Source organism: Phoca vitulina, unplaced genomic scaffold, assembly GCF_004348235.1.
Source record: "Phoca vitulina isolate PV1807 unplaced genomic scaffold, GSC_HSeal_1.0 scaffold12, whole genome shotgun sequence".
NCBI classification, from domain to species: domain Eukaryota; kingdom Metazoa; phylum Chordata; class Mammalia; order Carnivora; family Phocidae; genus Phoca; species Phoca vitulina.
This window is the reverse complement of record NW_022589715.1, coordinates 9,827,913-9,852,245: the sequence shown is the minus strand read 5'-3', so window position 1 is coordinate 9,852,245 and position 24,333 is coordinate 9,827,913. Positions and strand designations below refer to the sequence as shown.

At 46.7% G+C, this 24,333-nt stretch overlaps 1 protein-coding gene across 1 annotated transcript in view; it reads right to left on the bottom strand.

The window, feature by feature from the left end:
• Positions 1-23,364, bottom strand: part of LOC116636413 (two pore calcium channel protein 1-like) — a 36,006-nt gene extending 12,642 nt beyond the window's left edge. Inside the window, exons 1-10 of the mRNA XM_032411182.1 lie at positions 23,290-23,364; positions 14,974-15,065; positions 13,838-13,952; positions 11,326-11,454; positions 9,299-9,415; positions 9,085-9,203; positions 8,778-8,879; positions 7,269-7,395; positions 5,674-5,757; positions 5,279-5,480 (exon numbers count right to left, since the gene is read on the bottom strand). Coding sequence (XP_032267073.1) covers positions 5,279-5,480; positions 5,674-5,757; positions 7,269-7,395; positions 8,778-8,879; positions 9,085-9,203; positions 9,299-9,415; positions 11,326-11,454; positions 13,838-13,952; positions 14,974-15,065; positions 23,290-23,364 — 1,162 coding nt within the window. The remainder of the gene's footprint in view (positions 1-5,278; positions 5,481-5,673; positions 5,758-7,268; positions 7,396-8,777; positions 8,880-9,084; positions 9,204-9,298; positions 9,416-11,325; positions 11,455-13,837; positions 13,953-14,973; positions 15,066-23,289) is intronic.
• Positions 23,365-24,333: the final 969 nt, after the last annotated feature.

Here is a 24,333-nt window from a genome sequence, read left to right as displayed (position 1 = left end):
GCCTGTGGACCGTAATCTGCCAACCCTTGTTGTAGATACATTACTTGCTTCATATTCTCTTTGTTAATTGTTCTATTCAGCCCTTTTCTTCCCATACTGGTAAGTTTGTGTTTCTCAGTTTAACACTGGATTAAGTTTTAACACTTTGGGTACTAACAGAATTCTAGTGTTTAGCCTTGGAAACCACAAATGCTCATAACTGCTGATCAAAGGGAAAAGTGAGAATATTCACAGAAGGATTGCCATCCCTTCCCTGTCCAGAGTGGAGGCCGCCATGAAGCATGTAATTCTGCTCAACTTTCTGTTATTAAAACTGTCTTCGAAACTGTTAGTTGAACAAAGGAGTCTTTTGGACACCCAGACATTAGAAATTACTGCTATCTCCCATAAAATATAACGTATGGTCCCTGAAAGCTGACAAATTTCATTGGCTGTCTTGCATAAAGATGTGGTTTCCCTGGTTAACAGTTTTTTAAATCAACAGTGCTAATCTGGCAAAAAGTAAAATACTGGGAAGTCTATTGAGCCATAAGCTCACGGACACTTTTAAAATGATTTTCTTCTTCTTTTTTTTAATATTTTATTTATTTATTTGACAGAGGGACACAGCGAGAGAGGGAACACAAGCAGGGGGAGTGGAAGAGGGAGAAGCAGGCCTCCCGCCGAGCAGGGAGCCCGATGCGGGGCTGGATCCCAGGACCCCGGGATCACGACCTGAGCCGAAGGCAGACGCTTACCGCCTGAGCCCCCCAGGCGCCCCTAAAATGATTTTCTTCTTGAGGCATGTGCCTTCCAGATAAAACCCTGAATTAACAAATTGGTTTATAAAGTCTGACCCCCCCACGTATAAAATATATAAAACAACAAACTATTAATTTAAACAGTATTTCTATAATTTCTTAAGAAAATCAGATGGGAACCAGGAAATTTTAGCTTTATTTAATGTTCTTAGTGTCTATACCTAATTAAAAAATTTTTTTACAAAGATGTGCAAATTAATAATAGGCCAACAATTAGTAGTTGCAGAACGCCATTGGGGGAAAAATAACATTCATTAATTTCTTTGGTAAAAGAGATACATTTTAAAGATCTGGTTTAAAAGTTTAAATCTTGGGCGCCTGGGTGGCTCAGCTGGTTAAGCGTCTGCCTTCGGCTCAGGTCATGATCCCAGGATCCTGGGATCGAAACCCACATCGGGCTCTCTGCTTGGCAATGAATCTGCTTCTCCCTCTGCCTTTCCCCTTGGCTTGTGCTCTCTCTCTTGTGCTCTCTCTCTCTCAAATAAATAAAATCTTAAAAAATAAATAAATAAATAAATAAAAGTTTAAATCTAAAAACTTCTGACTGAAGATTAAAATGTCTTAAAATTACTTCATTAATCAAATTAAAATAATTTAAAATTTTAATCCAAATTGATTTAATGCTCCCAATAAAGAAAAACTAGTAAATTACGTTGTTTTGTGATTTAGGGTTTAAAATGTGGCTTCATGTCTTTCTCCTGATTTTATCCAGTGTAAATACAAAATGCAAATACGTTATTTTAGTTCATGTACGATTTCTTTTCTCCAAAGACGCTAACATGGCTGGAACTTCTCACACTCCTCTTCCTTATCTTTCGGGTCAAATGGGTGTCATGATGTCAGCTAACGTTTAGGCATCCATAAACCTAAACGTCAGCTAGAACCATAGGGCATGATTTAAACTGTGATTTAAAAAGCTGGGTCTTCATCAGTCAGCTTGTGTAAATCTCACACAACATTATAAATCACAAGGCCCGGGTGCCTGGGTGGCTCAGTCGGTTAAGCATCTGCCTTCAGCTCAGGTCATGATCCCAGAGTCCTGGGATCAAGTTCCACATTGGCCTCCCTGCTTGGCGGGGAGTCTGCTTCTCCCTCTGCCCCTCCCCCTTGCTTGTGTTCTCTCTCTCTCTCATACTCTCTCTCATTCTCTCTCTTTCTCTCTCTCTCTCTCTCGAATAAATAAATAAATAAAATCTTTAAAAAATAATAAAAATAAATAAATCACAAGGCCCTGTAGAGTTGCCCGCGTCAACTCTGTGGACACCACATGCAGAATTTTCTACTTCTCTGACAAATCCTTAGTGTCAGCAATGGATCAACTACCTATGATTTCTTAAACGTATTTTCTAAAATTACTAATTGAGTTGCGGGCATTGGACTAATGAATGTTGAGGTAAATAGTCAACAATCTGGATTTACCTAAGCCTTCCAAAGAAATTAAAATGTTATGTTCCTATGTATAAGTAGATTTTTTCTTCAGGGCCCCCAAATTAAAATACTATATAATAATTGTCTTCATCATGCTATAGAAACTAGAATTTTCAAGCTTTAAATCACACTGGCATGTAAGCATAGGCATCGCATGACTATTTGTGTGTGTGTCTCTGACAAAGCACATTAACGTTAATAGCTGAAATCCAGAACAGGCCCGTCAGGCTCTTTGCGTGAGGTGCAGAAGGCCGGTCATTGCCATCTCCGTCTTTGGCCCAGGGAGCTGGATTTGCAGCGCTTGCCCGAGGAGATTCTCTTATTACTCACAAGACTGCAACACTTGCACGGACTTTCATTATCTCTTGGATGACTGTGGGCCACTGTAAAGACATGAGGCTTCTCACTTCTGGAGGAGTTCTAGTGTCAACTGGTCTGCACGTTCCTCTTGCCATGGCTATTCTTGGCCAGCGTGAAAACATTCTATAGCACAGTGGGTTTGGGCCATGCCTCATTCTCAGGTTCCTCTGCTCCCTTTTGTCGCTGACTGGCCTCCTTACGTAACTCTTACAGACCTCACCCTGTGCAAGATCACAACCCACATTCGGAAAAGAACCTCTGCAGGTGGGCAGGTGGTGGTGGTTGGTGGTGTTTGGTACTGGATCTGCATTGGCACTCTCCAGAAAGGTGTGTGGTGGCCTCAAAGAACCCCTCCTTCCTCTTGCTCATGTAATTCATGGAGTGATACATCCAAATGAGTAGGGGTGCCAGGAGAACTTGGATGTGTCTGGTATGCTCCATATTTATCCTGCACAGCTGAACAACATCGTTTAAGAGCTATCCTACTTACAGCCTAGAACATGCAAGAAGCTGACAAGACAAAGAAAAGCAATTCATCCTCCCACTTGGGAAATGACCATCAATAGTTAGACTGACCTCATCAACAAAGAGACGTTCATATGAATATGTCCTGGGGACCATGTGTATCTTTTCTGGATAAGCAGGAGACACCCAAGTATATGGGTCTCCCCATGCCTGACAGACAAAGACAAAGACTCCTAAGAGCCCCCATCCCTAGGTTTGGAATATCTCACCTTTTACTACCAACCCACGAATTCACTTCACAGAAGGAATTGCAAAGAAAGCTCATAACACCCTAAGGATTCATCAACATCTTCAGAGTCCCAACCATCTAGAAGCAGCAGAGGTACTAAATCAACAAAGGAGAATTCTCAAAAACAGAGGGGCTGAAGGCTGGGAACATCTGAATTGCAAAGAAAGCTCATAACACCCTAAGGATTCATCAACATCTTCAGAGTCCCAATCATCTAGAAGCAGCAGAGGTACTAAATAATCAAAGGAGAATTCTCAAAAACAGAGGGGCTGAAGGCTGGGAACACCTGGGCTAGGGTGACCAGCCACACCACCCCAGTCCTTGGGATGGGACATCCAAGGGGACCCAAGTCCCGACCCTCTCCTCTAAGTACTAGAGCAGTGGTCCTCAAACAGTGGTCCCTGGGCCACTGCTGGGCCTGTCCTTGTGTTCCCCACCCTCCATGGGATAAGTGCTGAATATAGAAACTTGTAGAACAATGGCCAGGATCATGTCCACTGACTCCAACAATGAAAAAAATGGCACTTGGATATTAACACTTTTTCATTTCATTTTTCCAAGCATTGATTTTTGCTGTACTTTACCAAAGTGTCAGTCCATGACAGGTCAGACATTAAAGCAGCTTCACTAAACACAGCTTAGGAAGCACTGTGCTCAGCGGTTGCCCCAGGCACCAGCTGCCCTTCTCCACCATCTGCAAAACCCTAACCCCGACATGCTAAATGGCACTGGCAACCTCTGCCAGTTCCTAATGGGGGGCACCAAGGCAATCGTTCAGGCTCTGAGAAGCCCAGCTCCTGAGCAGACCCTCAGAGCCACAACACTGAGCGGGGTGGCTGAGGAGACTTGCTCGGAGCTCACCGGAAGGTGCATCTCAGATCCTGCTAATTCAAGAGGAGAAAGGCCTTCTTCCATCCTGGATCCCAAACTCTCGTGGAAGACATGAGCACCACCCATTTAGCAGTGTCTTACTGTACATTTCTCTTTGTTCTCTTTCTTCATGTAAGTTCCAGACACTCACTGTTATCTGCCTCTCCCACCTGCATGGAGTCCTCATAAGGCCTACAGCTCTGTGGGACTAGTTTAAGAGTCCTTGTCTCAGGTAAATTTATATCCAGTCGAAGCTACCCCTCCATTTTGGTATGTTCCCATCTAGACTCTTCTGGAAACAGATGAACTGAGGGTGTTCTACAGTTTGGGATATATTTTGGTCACCTCACATCTTTCCATATTGACATATCATCTTTACAGTCATTCTTAAGGTCACCACAATTTCCCATCACGTGACTATCAGAATCTGGGGTGGTTTAGCACAGTGAGAAAAAGCACAGGCCTTGGAGTCAGATGGCCTCGACCACCTTGCAGCTGCGTGGCCTGGGCAAACTACTTAACCTCTTCCAGTCTCGGTTTCCATATTGACAAACGAGGATGACAAACATCCCCACCTCAGCGATCGCATACACACCACGCGCGGTAAACACTCATGACAGTGGCTCATGCCTGGTACGTGTGCCACGGATACGAAGTGCTATTCGTAATAGCTACCAACCACCAGGACCTGAATTTTACGTTACTTTCAACTTTTTGCTTTCAAATACTGAATGTGACGTAAATGTTCATTTCCACAGCTCTCTTCCAATTTTAGATGACGTCCCTAAAGCAGGGTCAGCAGCGGAATGACTGTGACAAGGTAAGGGCTTTTGGATGGCTCCTTACACATTGACAACTCACACGGGGACAGCCCTGTCAGAACACAGCGTGAGGACCCAAACTCCACTGGGTTGTTGCCAGCAGGAAGGGTGCACATACATTTTTATCTGCAAATTTAAGAAAATTAAAAAAAAAAACCAATACTGCTGTTTTACGAATCGCTGTTGGGAGCCACCCACTTTTGAACGCACAGCGAAGAGGAATGTCAGAGGCCAAGGCTTCTTACCCACATGGCCCTTCTGTCCCTCGTCGGAGATCCTCAAAAGGAGCTCCAGGTGGGGACTGCTGATGTGTGGCATCACGATCCTGGCCAGCCGCTTCCACCGGGCCTCCGTCACCACAAACTCTGTGCCCACCTTGACCTTCAGAATGTTGAAAGCCTCTATCATTTTGTGACGTTTCAGGTACACCAGTTTGCGAATCTCGTTCTTTAAAAAACAGAATTGTGGTTTTTAAGAGAAAGATTCAAGAAAGCCTTGTTTCTTTCCCCTAAACGTGTCAAGGTAATTGACGAGCCAAAGAGAAGGCACCGAAGGGTCTATTATCAAGCAAGGGATGTAATCCCTCCCCGGCCGCAGGTACACGTAGCCAACCCGTCTACATAAATGAAACTCATCTTACCAAGTTTACAGGAGGGAGCCCGTGAAGGATAATCTGTGTGGTGAGAAACAGAACAGCAGGAGGCAGACTGGTCCCAACTCCACTCTGCCCAGGAGGAAGGGAGATTCCAGAAAGGAAGGAAATCGGGTGTACTGCTGAGACACAGGGAGACCCCGGAAAGGGAGAAGATAGAGCTACCATTAAGTCAATCAAGAAAGAGAAGGGGAGGAGGAGAAAAGTCGGGGAAGTGAAATTAGGCTAGAAGCGGTCCGGAAGGAAGAGGTCCAGGGCAGGAAGGACAGCTGGGCCTGCCTGGAGCTACCATCTGGCCCGAGCACAGGGAATCATCCAGAGGACAGTAGGCTAGACAGGCCTCCCCGGGTAACAGTCACCTGATGCCCACTCCTCCTGCTCCCTGTAAGCCCGTTACCCAATAACATCATCACTTAATTGATTATATAGCTAGACTGTAAATGTTTAAGGGGTGTGGGCTGTGTCTTAATCGTCTTTGACTTCTCAGCACTTGGACTGGTGCTGGGCACCTAAAACACATTTCAGAGGTTTGCTGACTGATCCCTGTTGCAGAGGATTACCCAAAGAAACACTTCCTTGGGGTTGGGAGAGGTAGAGCAATAGTTCTGTCCAGCAGCAACAAAGAGGAGAGGCATACCAGACTCTCTGGGGCAGCCTCTTTCCACCCAGAGGGAGGAAGGTGGAGTAGGAGGGTCTCTGGAGGCCTGGCCTCTGGGGCAGGGGCAGCTCAAGTCCCCATAGCGCATAGACTCCTCAGGACCGGGACAGGCCAGGCGCCTGCAAAGGCCATTTGGGCCAAATCTCAGACTCAGCCCCACCACCTGCTTCTCCTTAGCCGCAAACATTGAAGTTCTCCCTGACTTTCTTCTTGTTCCCTGGTGGCACCATCCCTATGCAATGAAAAATTCAGAACAGAACCAAAAGGATCGAGAACCAAAAGGCAATTTTTCCTTAAGGAAAAATCATCCTTTGATGAAAAGCCTCTCTGTGCACCTAGTTTCACAAGATGAGAAAACAACCAAGCAGAGATGTGTGCAGTGGGGGGCAGGGGGAGCAGGTGACATGGCTGAAGTATCCTGGTGGATTCTGGGCTGGAAATAAAACAGCCTCCACCCCAAGTACTCAGAAGCCTCTGCCCACCCAACACCTCCAGGAATTCTCCAGACATAAATCAAACAGGCAGGTACCAGGGCAGAAACTGTTGGCTTTAAGGAGTTTCTGCTTCTGCGGGAGAGGGGAAATGGAGCTGGGAGCTTGGAGAATATCCCCAAATCCCATTCTTACACAAAACGTTTCAAGGAACCATGAACAATTTCATGCCTTAAGAGCAAGGAGCTAAGCAAGGGCCTGCCGCTGCCCACAATGTCCAGACACACTGTTAGACCATCGCAAAGACCAGTAAAGAACTGCCCCACCTAGCGGAACAGAGCAAGACACCACATGAGTCTTCAAATCGGCCAAAGCAACAAGAAAAAGGACACCTTCAAATACTGAGCAAATGCGTTTGCCAGCCTCCCTGCCAGTGGATCCAGCGCAGATGCCCAGCCCCCTGCTCCCACCCACCTTCCGCTCATGCACAGTACCTTTAAGTGCTTCCTATAATTGTTGTAGACCACGGCCAGAAAGACGGACATGAAGATGTAGGTGTTGATGATGATGTAGGTTATGAAGTACAGAGAATACCACCAATTGAAGTTATAGGCAGGCATCCTGGAAGGAAAGAATTATGTGGCATGGTTTCTCATAGCCTAGGTCCCCGGTGCATAAAAGGCTGGTCTCGGGTGCCATCCCACATGGACAACCCACGTGCACGAGGCACAGCAAAACCTCCTCTCACTCTAACTGTCCCTCACATGGTGCGGTGCCAGGCCGTGGGGCCGCAGGGCCGCCGTCACCCCTAACGCTAAACAGCTGGCTCCAAACTTGCCTTCTGGATTTCTTAGTGCTCTATATAGGCAGCAACTAGGACCTTGGGGATCCCCTAATCTCAGCCCCTCCCTTCACAATGAGAAAATCGAAGCCTAAAAAGGAGACCGACTTGCCCAGAACCACAGAAGGAATCCAAGAGTGGCTTGGGCTTATACTCAAGGCTCTTCAGGGACACCAGACTGCCTTGCTGGGCGGGGGGAAGATGATTTCTAGCCACTCTAGGACAATGAGAAGGAAAGGGGCACCGTTAACAATGGCACCAGGGCGAGAGGCATACATCAGGATGTGTGCTCACTCCACCTTTAATGGAAATTGGATTTCATACAGGACGGGAGGTTGGGAGCATGGCCAGCAGCCCAGGGTCTGAGGGAAAGATGCAAGAGAACACAAGGAGGGCCAGAACTGCACCTCGCCCGCATTGTGTCCAAGCCAGACCCAAGAGTGAGCAACAACCCGGAACAAGTCAATGTGATGATCGCACACAGACCTAGATGACAGAAAGCCTGCCCCCGCCCGGACGCGCTGTATGGCCTGAGTTGGGATTGACATTTGCAGTTAGAACCCCATCCACGCCCCGGACCCCAAGAGATGTCTACTCAGTGTAGCACTGTTTGATTATTTCACTTCCACAAACAAGGTTAATCCATAATATGAAGGACATTAGAAAAAAAAAAATCATGTTTTCCTCCTAAGTAAAGTCCACGTGTGGAGAATTGGCATTTTGAGGGGGAAGGCAATGACTACTCATCTTTACATTTCTTTCCTGTTTCATTTAACCAGAAAAGCACAACAAAGCTGAGGAGAACAAGCCATGATTCCTTTATAGAGATGGCTTAGTGTTTAGATTCAAGACTCAAAAAAGTCCTGGAATACAAAGTAGGCTCCAATATTTAAGAGTTGTATCTCAAGAGATGTCTCCTGTTGCTTTCAGTTTAAAAAAAAAAAAAAATCACCTAAATTTAGTTTTAAATAGTGAGAGAGGGTAGGCTATCATTAATGTAAACATTTTACATTCTTCAAAAATGTTGACGATGAATATGAATAAGCAGAAAATCACTACTTCTCCTCTCTCAGCCCTGCTGGTGTCAGGAGGTAGCGTCTTTAACAAAGTGAATTCTGTCGTGGTAACAGGTGTCCAGGAACGTGAGCAGAGATGAACGTACATGACATCAGGGCTGTTCGCGGTAGTGACCAGCACGTAGAGTTCAAACGCTATCTCCAGGATATTTGTGAAGTAGGGCAAGCCTTCCACTGTTTGAAGACCCCTAAAGAGGAACCAAAAACACAAAGTGAGAAACTCACACCCATAAATAAAGCTGTGATTTCTGATACACTTTTTCCCCCCTTTCAAAAGCACTCCTGGAGTGTCTGAACGAGGAAGATGGCATCCGGTGACAGATTCTGCCACCAACGGGCTGAACAAAACAGGGGAGAATTCACAGGCAGAAACTGCCAGAACAGTGTGCTCACCGATCCCCAAAAAGCTTCAAGGCCATAAGGGAGAATATCAGCACACTGAACATGAACAAGAGGAAGACGTAGAGGATATCGGGCAGAGTGTTCCGGATGCTTCTGAAAGTTCTTCGGATCTGTGAAGACAAAATTTCATTTCATTTCCAAGAAATCGGCTCATTTTCTGCAAACAAAAACCAAGCCCTTGCGTTATCCGAAGGTATATCCTTACCTGACGACTTTCAGGGAAGTTAATTAGGAAGACCGGCCTTAAGGCCCTTGACCATCGAACGCTGTGGATATTAACAGCTTCCAGGGAACCATAGATAATCAAATCAATCAAGGTCAGCTGTGAGAGACATGGGACAAAACTGTCAGTGTCACCCTGCTAGAAGACACACAAGGAAATGACAGTGTGGAACCCAAGCCTGTGGTCCCAGGGACCCTTCCCGGATTGAGTGTGCCTTAAGGATTTTAATAAATATTTCTAAAAATAAGAAAAGTACAGAGAGATAGTCTCCATATCCTGAGGGCTCAGCAGATGCATGAAGGGAGGTCAAAACAAATGTTTCGAGCAAGGCGAGAAGAGACCGTGGGCCTTCCAGGCAAATGAGCCACGTCAGGCTGAGGAGGAGGGGGCGGTAGGTGTGTAGGGCAGGAGGCAGCTCGAGCCAGCTAGGGTGAAGAGGGCCCCATGAAACACGTTTGCAGGACTGGGGGCACTGGATAGTCTGTGGAGCTCATAGACATTTTTGAGTAAGGGAGGGAAGTGATGGGGGACGTGCTTCCGGAGGATTCACCCAGCGGCAGCATCTAAAATGCACGTATCGGGTGGGGATCTGAGGTTGAGGTGACCGTGGCAGTTCCCAAAAGGGGTGACCAGGGCCTGGACCACGTTGTGGGAACAGAATGTCATGCAATGCGTGGTCACATCAGAGACTACTGCAATAGTCCAAGTGGGGAGAATGGAAACAGGGCGAGAGGCCTCCTGAGGGGCTTTGGGGAGGCCTGCTGCAAGGGAGAAGAGAGAATCTTGACTAAGAGGATTAGGAACTGGGTGTTGGGACCTAAGGCACCACGCACAAACAAACAGCTAGGGGAGTGGAGGGGCAAAGAGGGTGGGTTTCATCCCATTCTGTTTGCGTTGACACCCATAGAAACTGCTACCAAGCAGCTGGCCACAGACAAAAGAAACTCAGAAGGGAAACTGGTATGGGCTACAGCATGGGGACCCCTACCTACCAGTGATCATGGCAGCTCTGGCTTAGAGGCATGCAGACTGAGCCTCGGATTAATCGGGAAGAACCCTGGTTCAGGCCTGCTGGCTGCCGCACTGTTACGCTAACTATAAAGTACCTTTACCTAATCACTGAAGGGGCCTCTCTGGACATTACAGCCGTGTTTCAGAATACATACCCTGCCCCTCTGGGCATAACTGCTTAGCATATACCCTCCCAGATTTCTCTGTGAATGTTATACACATTCTTTCCTTTTTCTTTTCAACAAAGTTGAGATCCAGCTCTATTGTATCTTGTTCTTTTGACTTAATGAATAATAAGCACCTCCCCTTAGTAATAGACACATACGTTGCTTTAACACTATTTCAAAGGGCTGAGTAGGTGCACCACATTTTATATAATACATATCTACTGTCAGGAAATCGAGTTGTTTCCAATTTTTCAGTATTACAAACAGTTCAGCCATGACCAATCTTGTGGCTAAATCTTTGAACACATCCTTCTTCCCTAAAGATAAATTCCCAGGAATGGAACTCCAGGGTGCAAGGCTTTTTGAAAGGAATGGCCACACAGCCTTCGAGAAAGCTTATTTGTCCCTTCAGTAGGGCATAAGAGGTTCTTTTTTCTCTCAATCTTGCTAACACCGTTTCAAAGGCAAACACATGGTATTTTATTGTTGTTTTAATATATATTTCTTAATTAGTGAAATTACACATTTTTTCATATCGACCATTATTTATTTTTTCTTCTATGAGATGCCTTCACCTATTTTCAGCACTAGTGGAGTTTCTGTCTTTTTTTTCCTTTTAATTTGGAAGTGCTTTCGCTATGTTAAAATACAGCATTCACACTCTCATATTTTGCCTTATTTGCTGTTCAATCGGGATTCGCATTGCTGATGGGGTTTGCTGTGCCGAAGTCTGTCACTGTTGCTTTAACCAAGTCAATCTATGCTGTCTTTTCGCTTCATAGTTTCTGCCTTTGACCACAAAGTCTTCAGGGCACTGTAATGAGCACTCACCACTATGGTTACCATGATGCAGATGTTTTTCATATCCTTCCAGAAAACCATCTGAGGAGTGACTTTCGCAAAATGTACAAGTCTCCCAAAGAATGCAGTCAGACAGAGTACTTCTGCTATCGAGGTAGCCTGCACGCAGAAAACAAAGACTAAACACAGCCCCCTGGCCATTTGGAGACTCAGCTTTAGCCCTCTTGTAACCGCCGCACCCCCCAAGCTCCCTTGATGCCACCCTCTGAGAATTAGTGATGTCCCTTCATTTCACTGCCGGTTGCAGCCAAATTCTTTGCTGGTGGGGATGGTTTCTTCCTCTTAAAAGGAAACCTGTCCTTGAGCCATGAATCCCGTGACCTAACAGGCAGGGCTTCCTGGGACGGGCTGAATCAGCAGGCAGGGGACCCAGAAGCATTTCCCCAGAAAAGGGGAGGGCAAGGATGATAGACATAGGCATCTTCTGTGCTCTCCAATTCTCACGTTCATATTTAAAATAGGCATCTAGACGTTCAGTTTCCCTGATAGTAGGGTAACTCCCCAGAGATCTGTTTTGAATGCAGGTCATTCCTTAGCCATCCCTGCCACTCCAGCCCTCTGCCTATTGTGGCTGGTCAGAGGAAAGAATGGAGGCCACTGAGCCCCAGTGCCACGTCCTGACCGTGTCCTCCATAGGTGACAGGACCCAGTTCCGAACTCCCTCCAGGCAGCTAGCTCAGCAGCCTGTGACGTAGCCCAAGCTTTCCTGTGACTGCCCTGAGGCAGTAAGTCCTCCCTAACAAGGGCACCTATCTCCATCATGGGGAGAGGAGGATGGCAGAGCAGGAAGAGTTGGGGACAGGGCAACCTGGTGTAGGCTAGGAAGACAGAAAGGTCTGGGGTGAGGGCTGGAGGAATGGATTCCCTAAAGGATGGGAAGGCAGGGGCTGGCTCTGGGCCCTGAAAGCAGCAGGTGATACAGTCTTCCTTCCCCCACCCCAGCCTTCATGGGTCCTGGGCACGGACACGGGCTGCAGCCCCTTGCAAACCTTCTAGCCCTCAGCCTGTTCACCCTTGAAGGGTTCTAGAGACTCACTTTCAAGACCAGGCATACCAAATGGCCTGGGGCGATTCCAGGACACCCCTGTTCAAAGTAAGATGTGCTCGGTAATGCTGCCTCTGGGCCAAAGCCCCAGCATGACACGCTGGATTCTAGAGACTGGAGGTACACATGCTGGCTGAAGGAGCACTCTGACCCCAGGCAGCCAACCCGAAGCTGTACGTGACCACTAACACCCGGAAGGGGGAGGACTCGGGAAGAGAGGCAAGGGGTTGAGGAGACAACCCCAGGGAAGGCTCATGGCGTCCAGAGCGGGCCTTGCTAGGGAGGGACTGACTGTCTGGGTCTGTGAATGCACAGCTCTGCTTCGTCCAACTTTGTGTTTGTTTTGATAGTCCCTGGGCTACAAGTTTTCTATCCAGAGACTCCATTAATTGTGGCATCTCCATCATATGAAAGTGTGTTATACCATCACTTTGATGGCCCCCGATGAACCATGATTCCAGTTTTTAGCCCTTGTGCGGTGTCCTCCCCTGTTGACTCAGGGCTCCAGTACCTGATGGGCTTTGGCCAACAGGACATCAGCAAGTGTCATCAAGCGGAAGCTTGATGGTGCCCGTACACGAGGATGCTCCTTCCTGGATCTCCCCCTCCCCCACTGGGAGGAGCCTAAACCCCATGCAGCAGCCGTGTAAAAGAGAAGGGCCCTCTGGTCCACAGCTCCAGCCAGGCAAGCTCCCAGCTGATGGCCAGCAGCACCTGCCAGCCTCCAGAGATCGACAGAGCTTCCAGATATCTACTACCACAGCTCATGACACAGGAACAGAAAATCTGCCCAGCTGGGCCCCATTACCCACAGAATCATGGGAGGTAATAAAAGCCTGTTCTTTAAAGCTAGGGGTCAACGAACTTTTATCTGTTAAAGGGCCAGACAGTAAATACTCTGGGCCTTGCAAGTCATCCAGTCTCTGTTATACCTACTCTCAGAGGAGTACTCCTACTCTCTGCAGGAGCAGCATCAAGTTGGGAATTAACATGAATAGATCATCAATTTATTACTTAGACTGATCTGGAATAGCTGGTTAATTTGATGTATTACTCAAAATCAAATGTGATCAGCTACTAAGCACCAATAAATACTCTAGTGACTTAGGAAAGAAAAAAGCTGGAAAAGTGGCAAGTAAAAGTTGCATATTCCACCATATTATGACATTGTCTACTTGCCATTTTATAGATATGCTTTGAAAATATCATTTGTCTATCCAGTTTATCCCTGTGTACACAGAAGACAATAAACCTTCTACTCCACTGAAAATGCCTGAGTGAAGCTTCAGCTCAGGGAATAGGCAGAATTCTTCCAGTCCCCAGCAATAAAAATAAAACCATGTTCATATTTATTGAAATTGGGGGGGGAAGGAAGAGGAATGGGGCCCAACTCATCAATGACAAAGTCTAGGTAGCCATTTTCTTTTTAATCCTTACCAAGAAAGGCAGTGGAAACAGCGCAGGTTCTTCAAACAGGGCGAGGGAAAGGTCAACACAAATAAAGAAGTAGATGGCTACTTGCATTGTCCAGTGGTTATAAAAATAGTAAAGTCTGAAGACGAAAAGAATAAAGGTGTTTATAAACAAGGAGCAGGAGTTAAACAGCACTCGAACTTCCCACTAGAAGACATGGTAGATAAAATACAAAGTATGGCTCTGGCCACATTTCCTTTCAATTCTAGGGAGCAAGGGACAGTACTGAATTGAGCATGCATTACAAAACACTAACAGAAAAAAATCAACATATTATCATATCTCAAAGCACAGTCTCTTAACAGTTTCCGGCTATGACTATACCTTCCTCCTGGTGATTGTGACAATAATAAGAGAATACTTTTAGAGGACTTTAAACAGTGACCAGTACAGAGTAAACCCTCAGTTAAAGTGACCTATTATTATGTGGCAGGGCAGCCTAAACAATTTAAAATGTGCATCGTCCCATGTCGACATGATAGACTCAGAGAGATCTTGCAGTCCCACAGTGCTCTTCCTATGGGTGGGGGACAGTCCCCCCAACCTGCTTGAAGCTTCCAGGAATGAGGCATTCATTGCTTTTGGAGGCACTAGCACTGAGCCCTGATGATAAGAAATGTTTTTCCCTTATTTTGGGCCAAATTCTTGGTCTTAGTTCAACGTTTACGGGGTGAGAGAGAAAAGGCAGGATTCTTACAAAAAGAACAAATGTATGGACTACATCACAAGGCAACAGAAAGAAAAAGAACAAGGCTTTTCATTTAGACTCTAAGAAGACAAATCATGTCTAAGAGGAAAAGATGATATATATTTTACTTTGGATGCCCTGTCTCCTGTTCTGGGTGTTCTCATTTACTCATTTACCCGTCCTTAATGTATTTATTGAATGCTTTCCTATGTGTGAGGCACCAGGCTCTTATAACTTAAAAAAAAAAAAAAAAAAGCATTGGATTTTAGGATTTACTCCAAATCTATGTGTATACCCTAGAGACTTCACAAAAATGTTTGTGGAGATAATGTCTTCGGTTTGGGTTTAACTTCAAGCCTATTAAGTACTAGAGGACAGTTTGCTCTATGTGACAGTTTAACACTTTCATTACCTGATGGCCCGAGGAGATGTTTCAAAGGGAACATTTCTGTTGTACTGGGCATCAGAAACATAGGCAGCTGCCAGGAGGAGGTCCTGGTCCTCCTTGGGAGAAAGTAAGGAGAGAACATCATTCAGAAGAGGAAAGGACATTTCTCTTTTTCATATGTAAGTACAAAAAGAAACCCACCTCCATCCCACTCTTGCCAGAGGTAATTAACATTATAGTACTGTATGTACATGTCCAGATCAATAGCTGGGCACCGGGAATCCTGCAGTGGGGCTGAGACACAGGCATGCTTCACTTCCTTGAATTCAAATATAGGCTCTCAGAGGAGGAAATGAAAACAAGAAAGCACTGAATAGTATATATACATGTCCTTAAATGGCATATTTATACTAACATATATAGGCTATATACACACAAATATATAAACACAAAATTATAATTAGGGTACTTGATGGGTGGTCAGAGTGTTTTTCAAGGGTAATTTTGACACATAAATTACTGCCTTTCTGGATGACTTTTGAAGCTAACTCCTTTTTAAGGTATGACCCCACTCTATACATACACAGAATTTTAAAATAATAAAATTGTTTTCATATGATACAAAGTTACTTTTCTCACTCAATATATTCTGGACATTTTTTTCATGACAATATATATACACCTACCCCATTCTTTTTAATAAATGCCTGTTCCTTTAGGTAGTGTCTCCCTTTTTTTTTTCTATTTTGAACACAATTAAATTGAGTTTTTAAAAATATATATTACACACAGACACACATGCATAGCTTTGTGCCATATGAATGTTTTTGTAGGATAGAGTTGAACTTGTGAATGAAAGGTATTTGTGTTTTTTATTTTGATAGATACTACCAAATTGTTTCCCCCAAAGTTACGCCTTTGATATGCCTCTAAATAGTACATGAGCATCATGTTTTCCTGCTTCTCACCAACATTCATATAACTTAAAATGATTAATAATATCCAATCAGCCAAAGGGGCATCTTGAGATTTGACTTTACATCTCCTCATGACCAGTACAGCTGAGCCCCATTCATGACGACTCACACTTCTGATTCTGTATAAATGAGATAAGCACACATACAGACTAGCTATTTAGACCTTCCTATGTACTTGAGGAGGAAAACAACATGATTATCCATTCAATTACCAGAGTTACCTCCTCAAAACATAGGACATCTTCATGTTGGAATTGGGTTGGAAACTTATCATTGGTCAAGCAAGTCAATTTCGCAAACGCATCTAGTATTCAGAGAGGTCAAAAGATTCCAAACTTTATACAAATATACAAAAGTATGTATCTGGAGACACAGCAGAACTGTGTTTCCTCAATTTATTTCATTTTGCAACACTTTAAAAAAGTAAGTTATATTCCATTAAAAAACACAAACATTAGTTACTAAGATAAGTCTTTTAATAGACATTTCACTAAAGAAGATATACGTATGCATGGCAAATAAGCACATAAGAAGATGCTCAACATCATTAGTCATTAGGGAAATACATATTTAAACCAGAGTGAGATACCACTTCATATCGACTATAATGGCTAAAACTAAAGACTGACCACACCAAGTGTTGGCAAGGATGTAAAGCAATTGGAACTCTCACACATTGTTGGTAGGAATGGAAAAAGGTGCGTTTACTTCAGAAAACAGTTTGGTAGTTTCTTGGCAATTCTGTTCCTAAGTATTTACCAAAGAGAAAGAAAACATATGTCTACACAAAGACTTTACATCCAACCCAAGAACGCGGCTTACATTAGAACACCATTCCAAAGTTGTACTTGTATATAAATATTCATAGCAGCTCAATAGTTGAAAACCAGAAACAACCAAAATGTCCACAAATAGGTGAACGGATAAACAAAAGGTGATATATCTATACCATGAAAGACTACCCCGCAATAAAAAGGAATGAATTACTGATAAACACAACAAAATGGATGAATCTCAAAGTAATTTTGCTGAGTGAAAGAAGCTAACTCCTATCTGCCCAAAAGAGTACCTACTACACGAGTATATAGAATATGCAAGCTAATCTATAGCGGCACAAATGAGATCAGTTGCCTGGGCACGGGGAGGAGGGGATGGAGAGAGGGGTGGACGGCAAGCAGGCATGAGGAAACTTGTAGGGGTGACAGATATGTTCATTACCTTGACTGTGGTATTAATATCACAAGTGTATTCATGTACCAAGACTCATCAAACTGCACACTTTAAATAAGTATGGTTTAGTTTATATCAATTATAGTTCAATAAAGCTGTTAAAAATTGCCCAGAAAGAAAGATAAATGTTTTGATTAAAAATAGATATGGAACAACAATCTCAAAGATGAATGAACTGCTCTAAGAACCCGTCCCCTCTTGAGTCATGTGCCTTCTCCGGGCTGTACAGCAATTCTTAAAGGCAGGTTATTAAAAACTAAGAAGCACCAGGAGCGCCTGGGTGGCTCAGTCAGTTCAGCATCCGACTCTTGATTTCGGCTCAGGTCATGATCTCAGGGTCATGGGGTGGAGCCCCGCGTTGGGCTCCGCGCTCAGCGCACAGTCTGCCTAAGGTTCTCTCTCTCTCCCTCTGCGCCTCCCCCTGCTCATGCTCTAAATAATAAATAAATAAATAAGTAAAATCTTTTAAAAACTGGGCGCCTGGGTGGCTCAGTCGTTAAGCGTCTGCCTTCGGCTCAGGTCATGATCCCAGGGTCCTGGGATCGAGCCCCACATCGGGCTCCTTGCTCCGCGGGAAGCCTGCTTCTCCCTCTCCCACTCCCCCTGCTTGTGTTCCCTCTCTGGTTGTGTCTCTCTCTGTCAAATAAATAAATAAAATCTTTTTTAAAAAAATCTTTTAAAAACTAAGCAGCACCATATAAATGTGTTAAACACTTACCATACACTTTTCTTTGACATATTTAAAAAATATTTTAGTAGGCAATCTATTAATACCAATGATTTTTCCATTGAACATCTCCAACACTGAGGAACACTAGAGTTCCCCAGGATATGCTTAGAAATCTGTTTTAGGTAGAAAATGGCTAGCATCAACAGGAGGTGTTTTTTTTTTTTAAGTGAATGCACACTAATCTTAAGAAAGTTCCATTAAGCCCCAAAAAGATTATACTGGAACAGTAACGAATTATCATATGAAGGCCTTTAAAAAATATATTTAAGGCAAAATCTCTTAAAGCCACTAGCATTCCCAATTTAAAGAGATGATGCTACTAACATCCTTCCAGTCCCAGTGAAATGGTTTGTCCACAAACGAGCAGTTTGACACCCACACGCCCTCCAGGTAGAGAAGAGGAAAAGAATGCTCAGCAGCAATTCCTCAGCCAGCCAGGCCCTGGGGGGTTACCTCCATCGGACATTACGCAGGCTCCCCACACTGAATGATATAAGCACCAGGGCACCTCTTCCAATCCCCCCGGCCTTGCCATCTGAATTCATCTGTTAGGTTTAAATACGCTGACACTTTCACAACAGCAAATTTACCTTTATGTTGTTTCCAAGCTTTCCCATTCTTACCTAGTCCATTTCGGACATCTGCCTCTTTTTAAAATCTCACCCACTCCGTCTTCTGCTCCTACTTGTCTTCCTTCTCTCCATCCTGTTTGTGAGCAACTTCTAAGGCTCCTGTCCATCTTTGCTCGGGAAGAAGTACTCTCCCCAGGCAAACTTAGTGCAATGACCATTCTCACTAGTACTAAGGCCATCTGGATCTTTCCATAAAACAAATCATTTTCATCCAACCCAAGAATGTGGCTTGTGTTAGACATGCTGTTTCAAAACTGCATACTTTCAAGTTTACATTCGATCCACTGCCCATATCTACCATGAAAACAAGCGAAGACCAAATAGCAATGTTCCCCCCAGACGCAGCTTATAGATGGCTTTGCACCTCCCAACAGCAGACCCGGCCTCGGGGAGGCGCCAGAGCCTGCCAGGACAGCAGTTCTGAACTACCACAGCACCTACCACCACCTTCCGAGCTTTGCTCGTAAAGATCCCGTTGCCCAGACCAAGAGCATCAGAGTCTCAAGGAGGTGAGACCCAGGACGAATTTGTAAAGTTCCCAGGGGATTCCAACATGCAGGCAAGATGGAAAATCACTGGTCTAAATATGGCCATTTTACTACTGCTTCTTTGTATGCTTTGTATTCTCATGGCACTAGGACAATAACTGACTTCTCTGGATTTTCTTTTTGTCCTTTTCTTCTAGCTATGACATTTTCTCCCTCTCCGCAAGATTTGAAAATGTATTTAAGATTTTTGTGTTTTCTCCTCCAGCCCTCTCAACACTGTAAGCCTTCATTCTGAGGAAAGGTGGATAACTTAGAATCCCTTAGGGAGAGAGGGCAGAGAAAGCGCAGGGGGGTAGGGAATGATCATTTCCAGAAGCTCTCACGAGAAAGCAAGGAAGTTCTTTCCCTATGTCCCCGGTGTAGGAATAAACAACTGGAAGCTCCAGATACCTTTAAGTCAGACAAGAACCTTGACGAAGTTGTTGATAGAAGTGCTTTAAAAAAAGCTGGTAAGTCTCGTTTAGATATATAAGAAAATTAACCTAACTAACCACAACCTAAGGTAAAAAGAAGTTACTATAAATCTTAAGGAAAATTTTCTCCCATCTGTTTTTCCCTCTATCATTACAAGCACTATACTTCCTGTCTCTCTCTGCCTCCCTTCCTTGCCCCCATCGGTTATTGGCACACTGACACCCAGAATAGAGGTGATCACTGCTTTCCCCATGCAACCCCTATGCAAAAGCTTCTAGTGACTTCTCTTTGCCTAGAGTGCCCGCAGAATCAAATGTAAAACTTGGCATTTAGGGGCTCCACAATCTCCCCTCTCTCCAACTCCGTCTCCCTCATTTCCCTACAGTAGCCCTCTTCTCTGGCTGAAACTAGTGGGTGCATTGTCCACTGTCCCATCACCAGCCCCACTTCCACACCTAAAAACCAGGAGTACCCTTTCTAGAACTTTCCTTCATGGGGGGCCCATCTCAAATCTCACTTCCTCCATGAAGACTGGCAATACCAGCAGCTTCCATTTCCAAATGGAAAGACTGCCAAGAGAAGCTGGGGTTATAAAGTATAATGTGGGCATTTCACATAAAGAAACAGCTAGCTGCTAAGGGTAAGCCAGGGCATGGCAGCCATGGCGAGACCGTGAGAGAAGGGGTAGCAGTTAGCTATTAGTCCCTCTGTGCAGAAAGACCAACAACCTGCAGGCCAAGGGCAGCCTAAAGATGTGTTTTGTTTGGCCCAGAGAGTGCTTCATGGATGCTGGTTACTAATTCAAATTTTTTAAAAAACTGGAGCTTACACAAAAATTTGAACTTCTGGTTTCTCTTTGAAAGGTCATAACATCTGGCAACTCTGGGCTCTATTTCAATATGCTTTTGCTACCCACCCTGATACTTAGGTCACCTGAATAAACACTCATTATTTTTTCAAATTCTGTGGGTCGGCCAGGCAAGTCCTTCTGGTCTAGGCCAATTTAGGGGATCTGTATGGTCATCTGGAGGAGATGGCCCGGGACAGCCGCACTCACATGTCTTGGACATGTGCATCATGCAGCAGGCTAGCCAGGGCTCTTCCACACGCCAGTGGTCAAAGGGTTCCCAGGAGCATCAGGAGAGCAAGCACCAATGCTCGAGTATTTTTCATTTCTCTGGTTGTGTCGCATCTGCTGCTCTCCCATTGGCTAAAGCAAGTCTCAGGGTCAATGGTCTCAAGGGCTGGAGAAATTGACTCCATCTCCTGATGTAAGGAGTTGCAGAGCCTCATTGCAAATGGGGTTGTATCCATGGGAAGAGTCTGTGGCCATTTTTGCAATCTATGATAGCCCCTGGAGCCTCAACCAACTGGAAGTGGATAACCATGATCTTCTTCGGGCAAAAGACATACCCTCCATGTCACCACCAGCCCCACTCTCCAGCTGAGTCATTCCCACCTAGGCCACTGGCTTTATGTTCTTCCCTGGCCCCTGTGGGCATTTCAGCTTGTGACCACCTGATGTAACTCATCCTCTCCCAGGCCTTTCTGGTTCCTCCCATTTTCCTCCTGCAAAAAACTTCTCTGCAGATCACTATAAGGGAACACCAGGAGACCCCAAGAGCCTGAAGCCAGGGTAATCTAAGACTTGAATGAAAAGTTTTAAGAATAAGAACATTCAAAGAGAAGCACATAAAATATCAAGAGGTGATCACACAGATCACAAAGTAACAGCGTACAGGACATGGGCTCTCAGCCTTGGCTGTGCTTTCAATACTTGGTAGCTTTAAAGTGACTGTTTACCCAGGCCACACTCAGACCAATTAAATCAGAATCTCTGCGGTAGGGCTTGAACCCAGATACGTTTCTAAAAAACTCCCCAGGTAATTCTAACCAACCATAAGGCTGAGAATCACTAGCATTGGATTATTTCAATTTCAAAGCTGAAAGTGTTGGTAAGAGTACCAAAGGAGTGGATTGCCACCTCAGCATCTGCCAAAAGAAACACCCGGCAGAAAAAGGATCTAAAAAACGACTTGAAAGGAGAGGGCAGAAATGCATTTCCGATGACTAGGCTGTTTTTTATTAAGTGACCCCAAAACTAACCACATCATCATAGCCACCAAGCATCTTAGGTCAGAGCCTTGCTTGGCTTAATGACTCAATCATCGCTGTTATCTCAGAAAATGAGGGGTTCTGCTGGAATTACCAGTTGGTACCAGGCTCCCCACCTTTTATGCCTGCTCCCCTGGGAGAGGTCTTTGAAAGCTACTGAGACATAAGTATGTGATTCCTGCAGGTGTGCATTAAGCCAAAAGCCTCACCCGGGACTCAACCAGGACTCTGGGCTGTTTTCAGCCCTCCCTGCATTTCTTGAGGTCTCAAATGATTAGTTTTTTTTACATTCTTCTCTTATTTAGACAAAGAAATATTAAGCACACAGAGGGAGGACATGGACAATCTCAATCTGAAAAGATGCTCTTGCCATAGAAAACTCTGGTGATCACAGGTCCATCATTGTGCAGAATGAGGGGAGCACGACCTGGGTTGGGTCAGAGCTAGGGACCAAGAGTCCTTCCCCTCCTCTTTCTCCTTGACCTGCTTTCCTCTACCTTAGGGAGACATGGTAGAATTCACCTGTTGGAAGTGGCCAGGCCTCTTTGAGGGACCAGCAGGCCAAAGAAGGAGGCCAATGCACCAGGCAGGGATTTTAAACCCTACACAAAAGAGCCTGCCTGGTGGACTCCCTTAAGCAGGCTACAGGAGCCCACCGAGAAGGGACAGGGGCAATGGCAGAACAGTGCAGAGCAGAAGAGGCCAGCTCAACGAGGAGAGGAAGAGGGGACTGAAAGACCCTTCACCTCCCACACACTTGCCCGACCCCATGAACGTTCCCAGAGACGCCTGAAGCCTGGCTGTCATTACCGCGTGCCAGGCACTGTGCCCTGGGCCTGACTCACAAGGTCTTCAGCCTCTCTGAGGTGGGCGTGACTTTTCATCCCCACCTTACAGAGGGGGAAACCGGAGGCTCCACCAGGTAATGGGCCCCCCTCATCTTGTAATTCACAGTCAGGATTTTCTGAGTCAGAGCAGGGGCTCCAACGCCTGGAGTTCTGCTTCCCTCCGCACTCTGAGTTCTTATCCAGAGACAGGAAACAGTCCAGGAATGAATGCTTGGAAGCTCCCCGTCTTCCAAAGAAGTGCAGAGCTGAGCCCATCTGCTTCGTCCCGCGGGGATGAGAAGAGCCCGGGCTGCATCAGCACTCCCAGACCCACATCCTGCAGCCTTCTTCCCGGGCGTTTCCCTGCAGTGGGACCCTCGCATATTTTCCTGCCGCCATGGAGCACAGTGCGGCGAGCACGGGCCACCCCAGACCCCGGGACGCGCAGGGGCGCGCTAAATTGGCACCGGACCCCCAACACGGAGCCCGGGCGCGGCTTCCAGCGCGGCCCCCGCCCGGGGGAGGCGGGTGGGCTCAGGCAGCGCGGGCGCGGACTTGACAGCCCCCCTACCGACTCCAGCGTGCAGGGCTGCGGCCCGGGGCGCGGATCGCGGGAGCTCCAGCCGCCTGTGCGCTTCCCCGCGGAGCAGCCCCGGCGCCAGGGCTCCCGCGGCCCAGAGGACGGAGTCAGCCCCGGGGCGGGAGGGGGGCTCCTCGCCCGCGTCCCTACACGGGGCCCTTATTCCCAGCAGCAGGCGCTGGCTTTGCGCGGGGTCGGAGCTCCGGGGGTGGCCGCGCCGGGAGGGAAACCTCGGGGCCGGAGACTCTGCCGTCGACGCGCGCCGCCAGCCCTCGGGGCGTCCTTACCTCCTGCGCGGGCGGCTCCTCGGAGGGCTGCGGGCGGAGGCGGCGCACGCCCGCGGCTCGGCCGGCCCCGGGCATCTCGGCGGCGGCTCAGCGGGCCGGGATGCGGGAGCGTCGGGGCCGCCGCGGCGGACTCTGTCCTCGGGCCCCGGGAGGCCCGGGCTGGGCGCGCTCCGCTCGGCCCTTCACGTGACCTCGGCGGGACGGCCCGCAGCGGCCCCGAGGGCGGAGGACCGGCGGCGGCGGGCGCGGCGGGCTTCCAGGCTCTGGCCCCTTCCCCCGGCCGCGCTCTGGAGCCAGGGGCGGGGACGCGGAGCCGGCGGGGGCGGAGGCGGGCCGCCGAGGGGCCGCGGGGGACGAGCTCCGGCTGGTGGCGGCGTGGGTTAGAGGCCACCCTGGCATAAGGCCCGCACCGTGTGCCGTGGAAGCACCAGTAAAATAGTTGTTTTGAGAATTAAATGAGTTAATACATATTCAGTGGCTGCCACTGGCGAGGGCCCAGTAAATGTTGATTCTCTCCTCGTCCTAGCGGAGACCCTGGGGGAAGACTGGGTATGGACTCAGTGGGGCCTCCTAGGGCAGATACTTTTGGGGAGGGGGCGCAGACCCTCCTCCCTTCCCCCAGGGTGCCCCCAGTTCCAGCTCGGCCAGGAACTCAGCATTGCCAGAACTGATGAATTTTCCAGAGAAAGCAAAAATGCAGATTTTCATGAGACTGTTCCTGATTTTTAAAAATGTTGGTCATGAATTTATTATAACAGTACATATAAAATACTTGAGGCCAATTCTTAGATGAGCCTTGGCCAGCAGGGCAGGTGGCCCTGGGTCCAGTACCAACCAACTTCACTGACCCTTCCCAGAGAAGGAGGAGGCCTGGCAGGGCTGGGACTGGCCCTGGTCACCCAGCAGGAAGCACGATATCCTCTTAGGTGGTTCATCAGGACCCTGTATTAGGTATTGATGGCTACCAAGGTCCAACTCAGAAACTGTAGCAAGCAGAATCCGGCCCCACTCCTACTCACCCCCCCAACACCCCACCCCACCAAA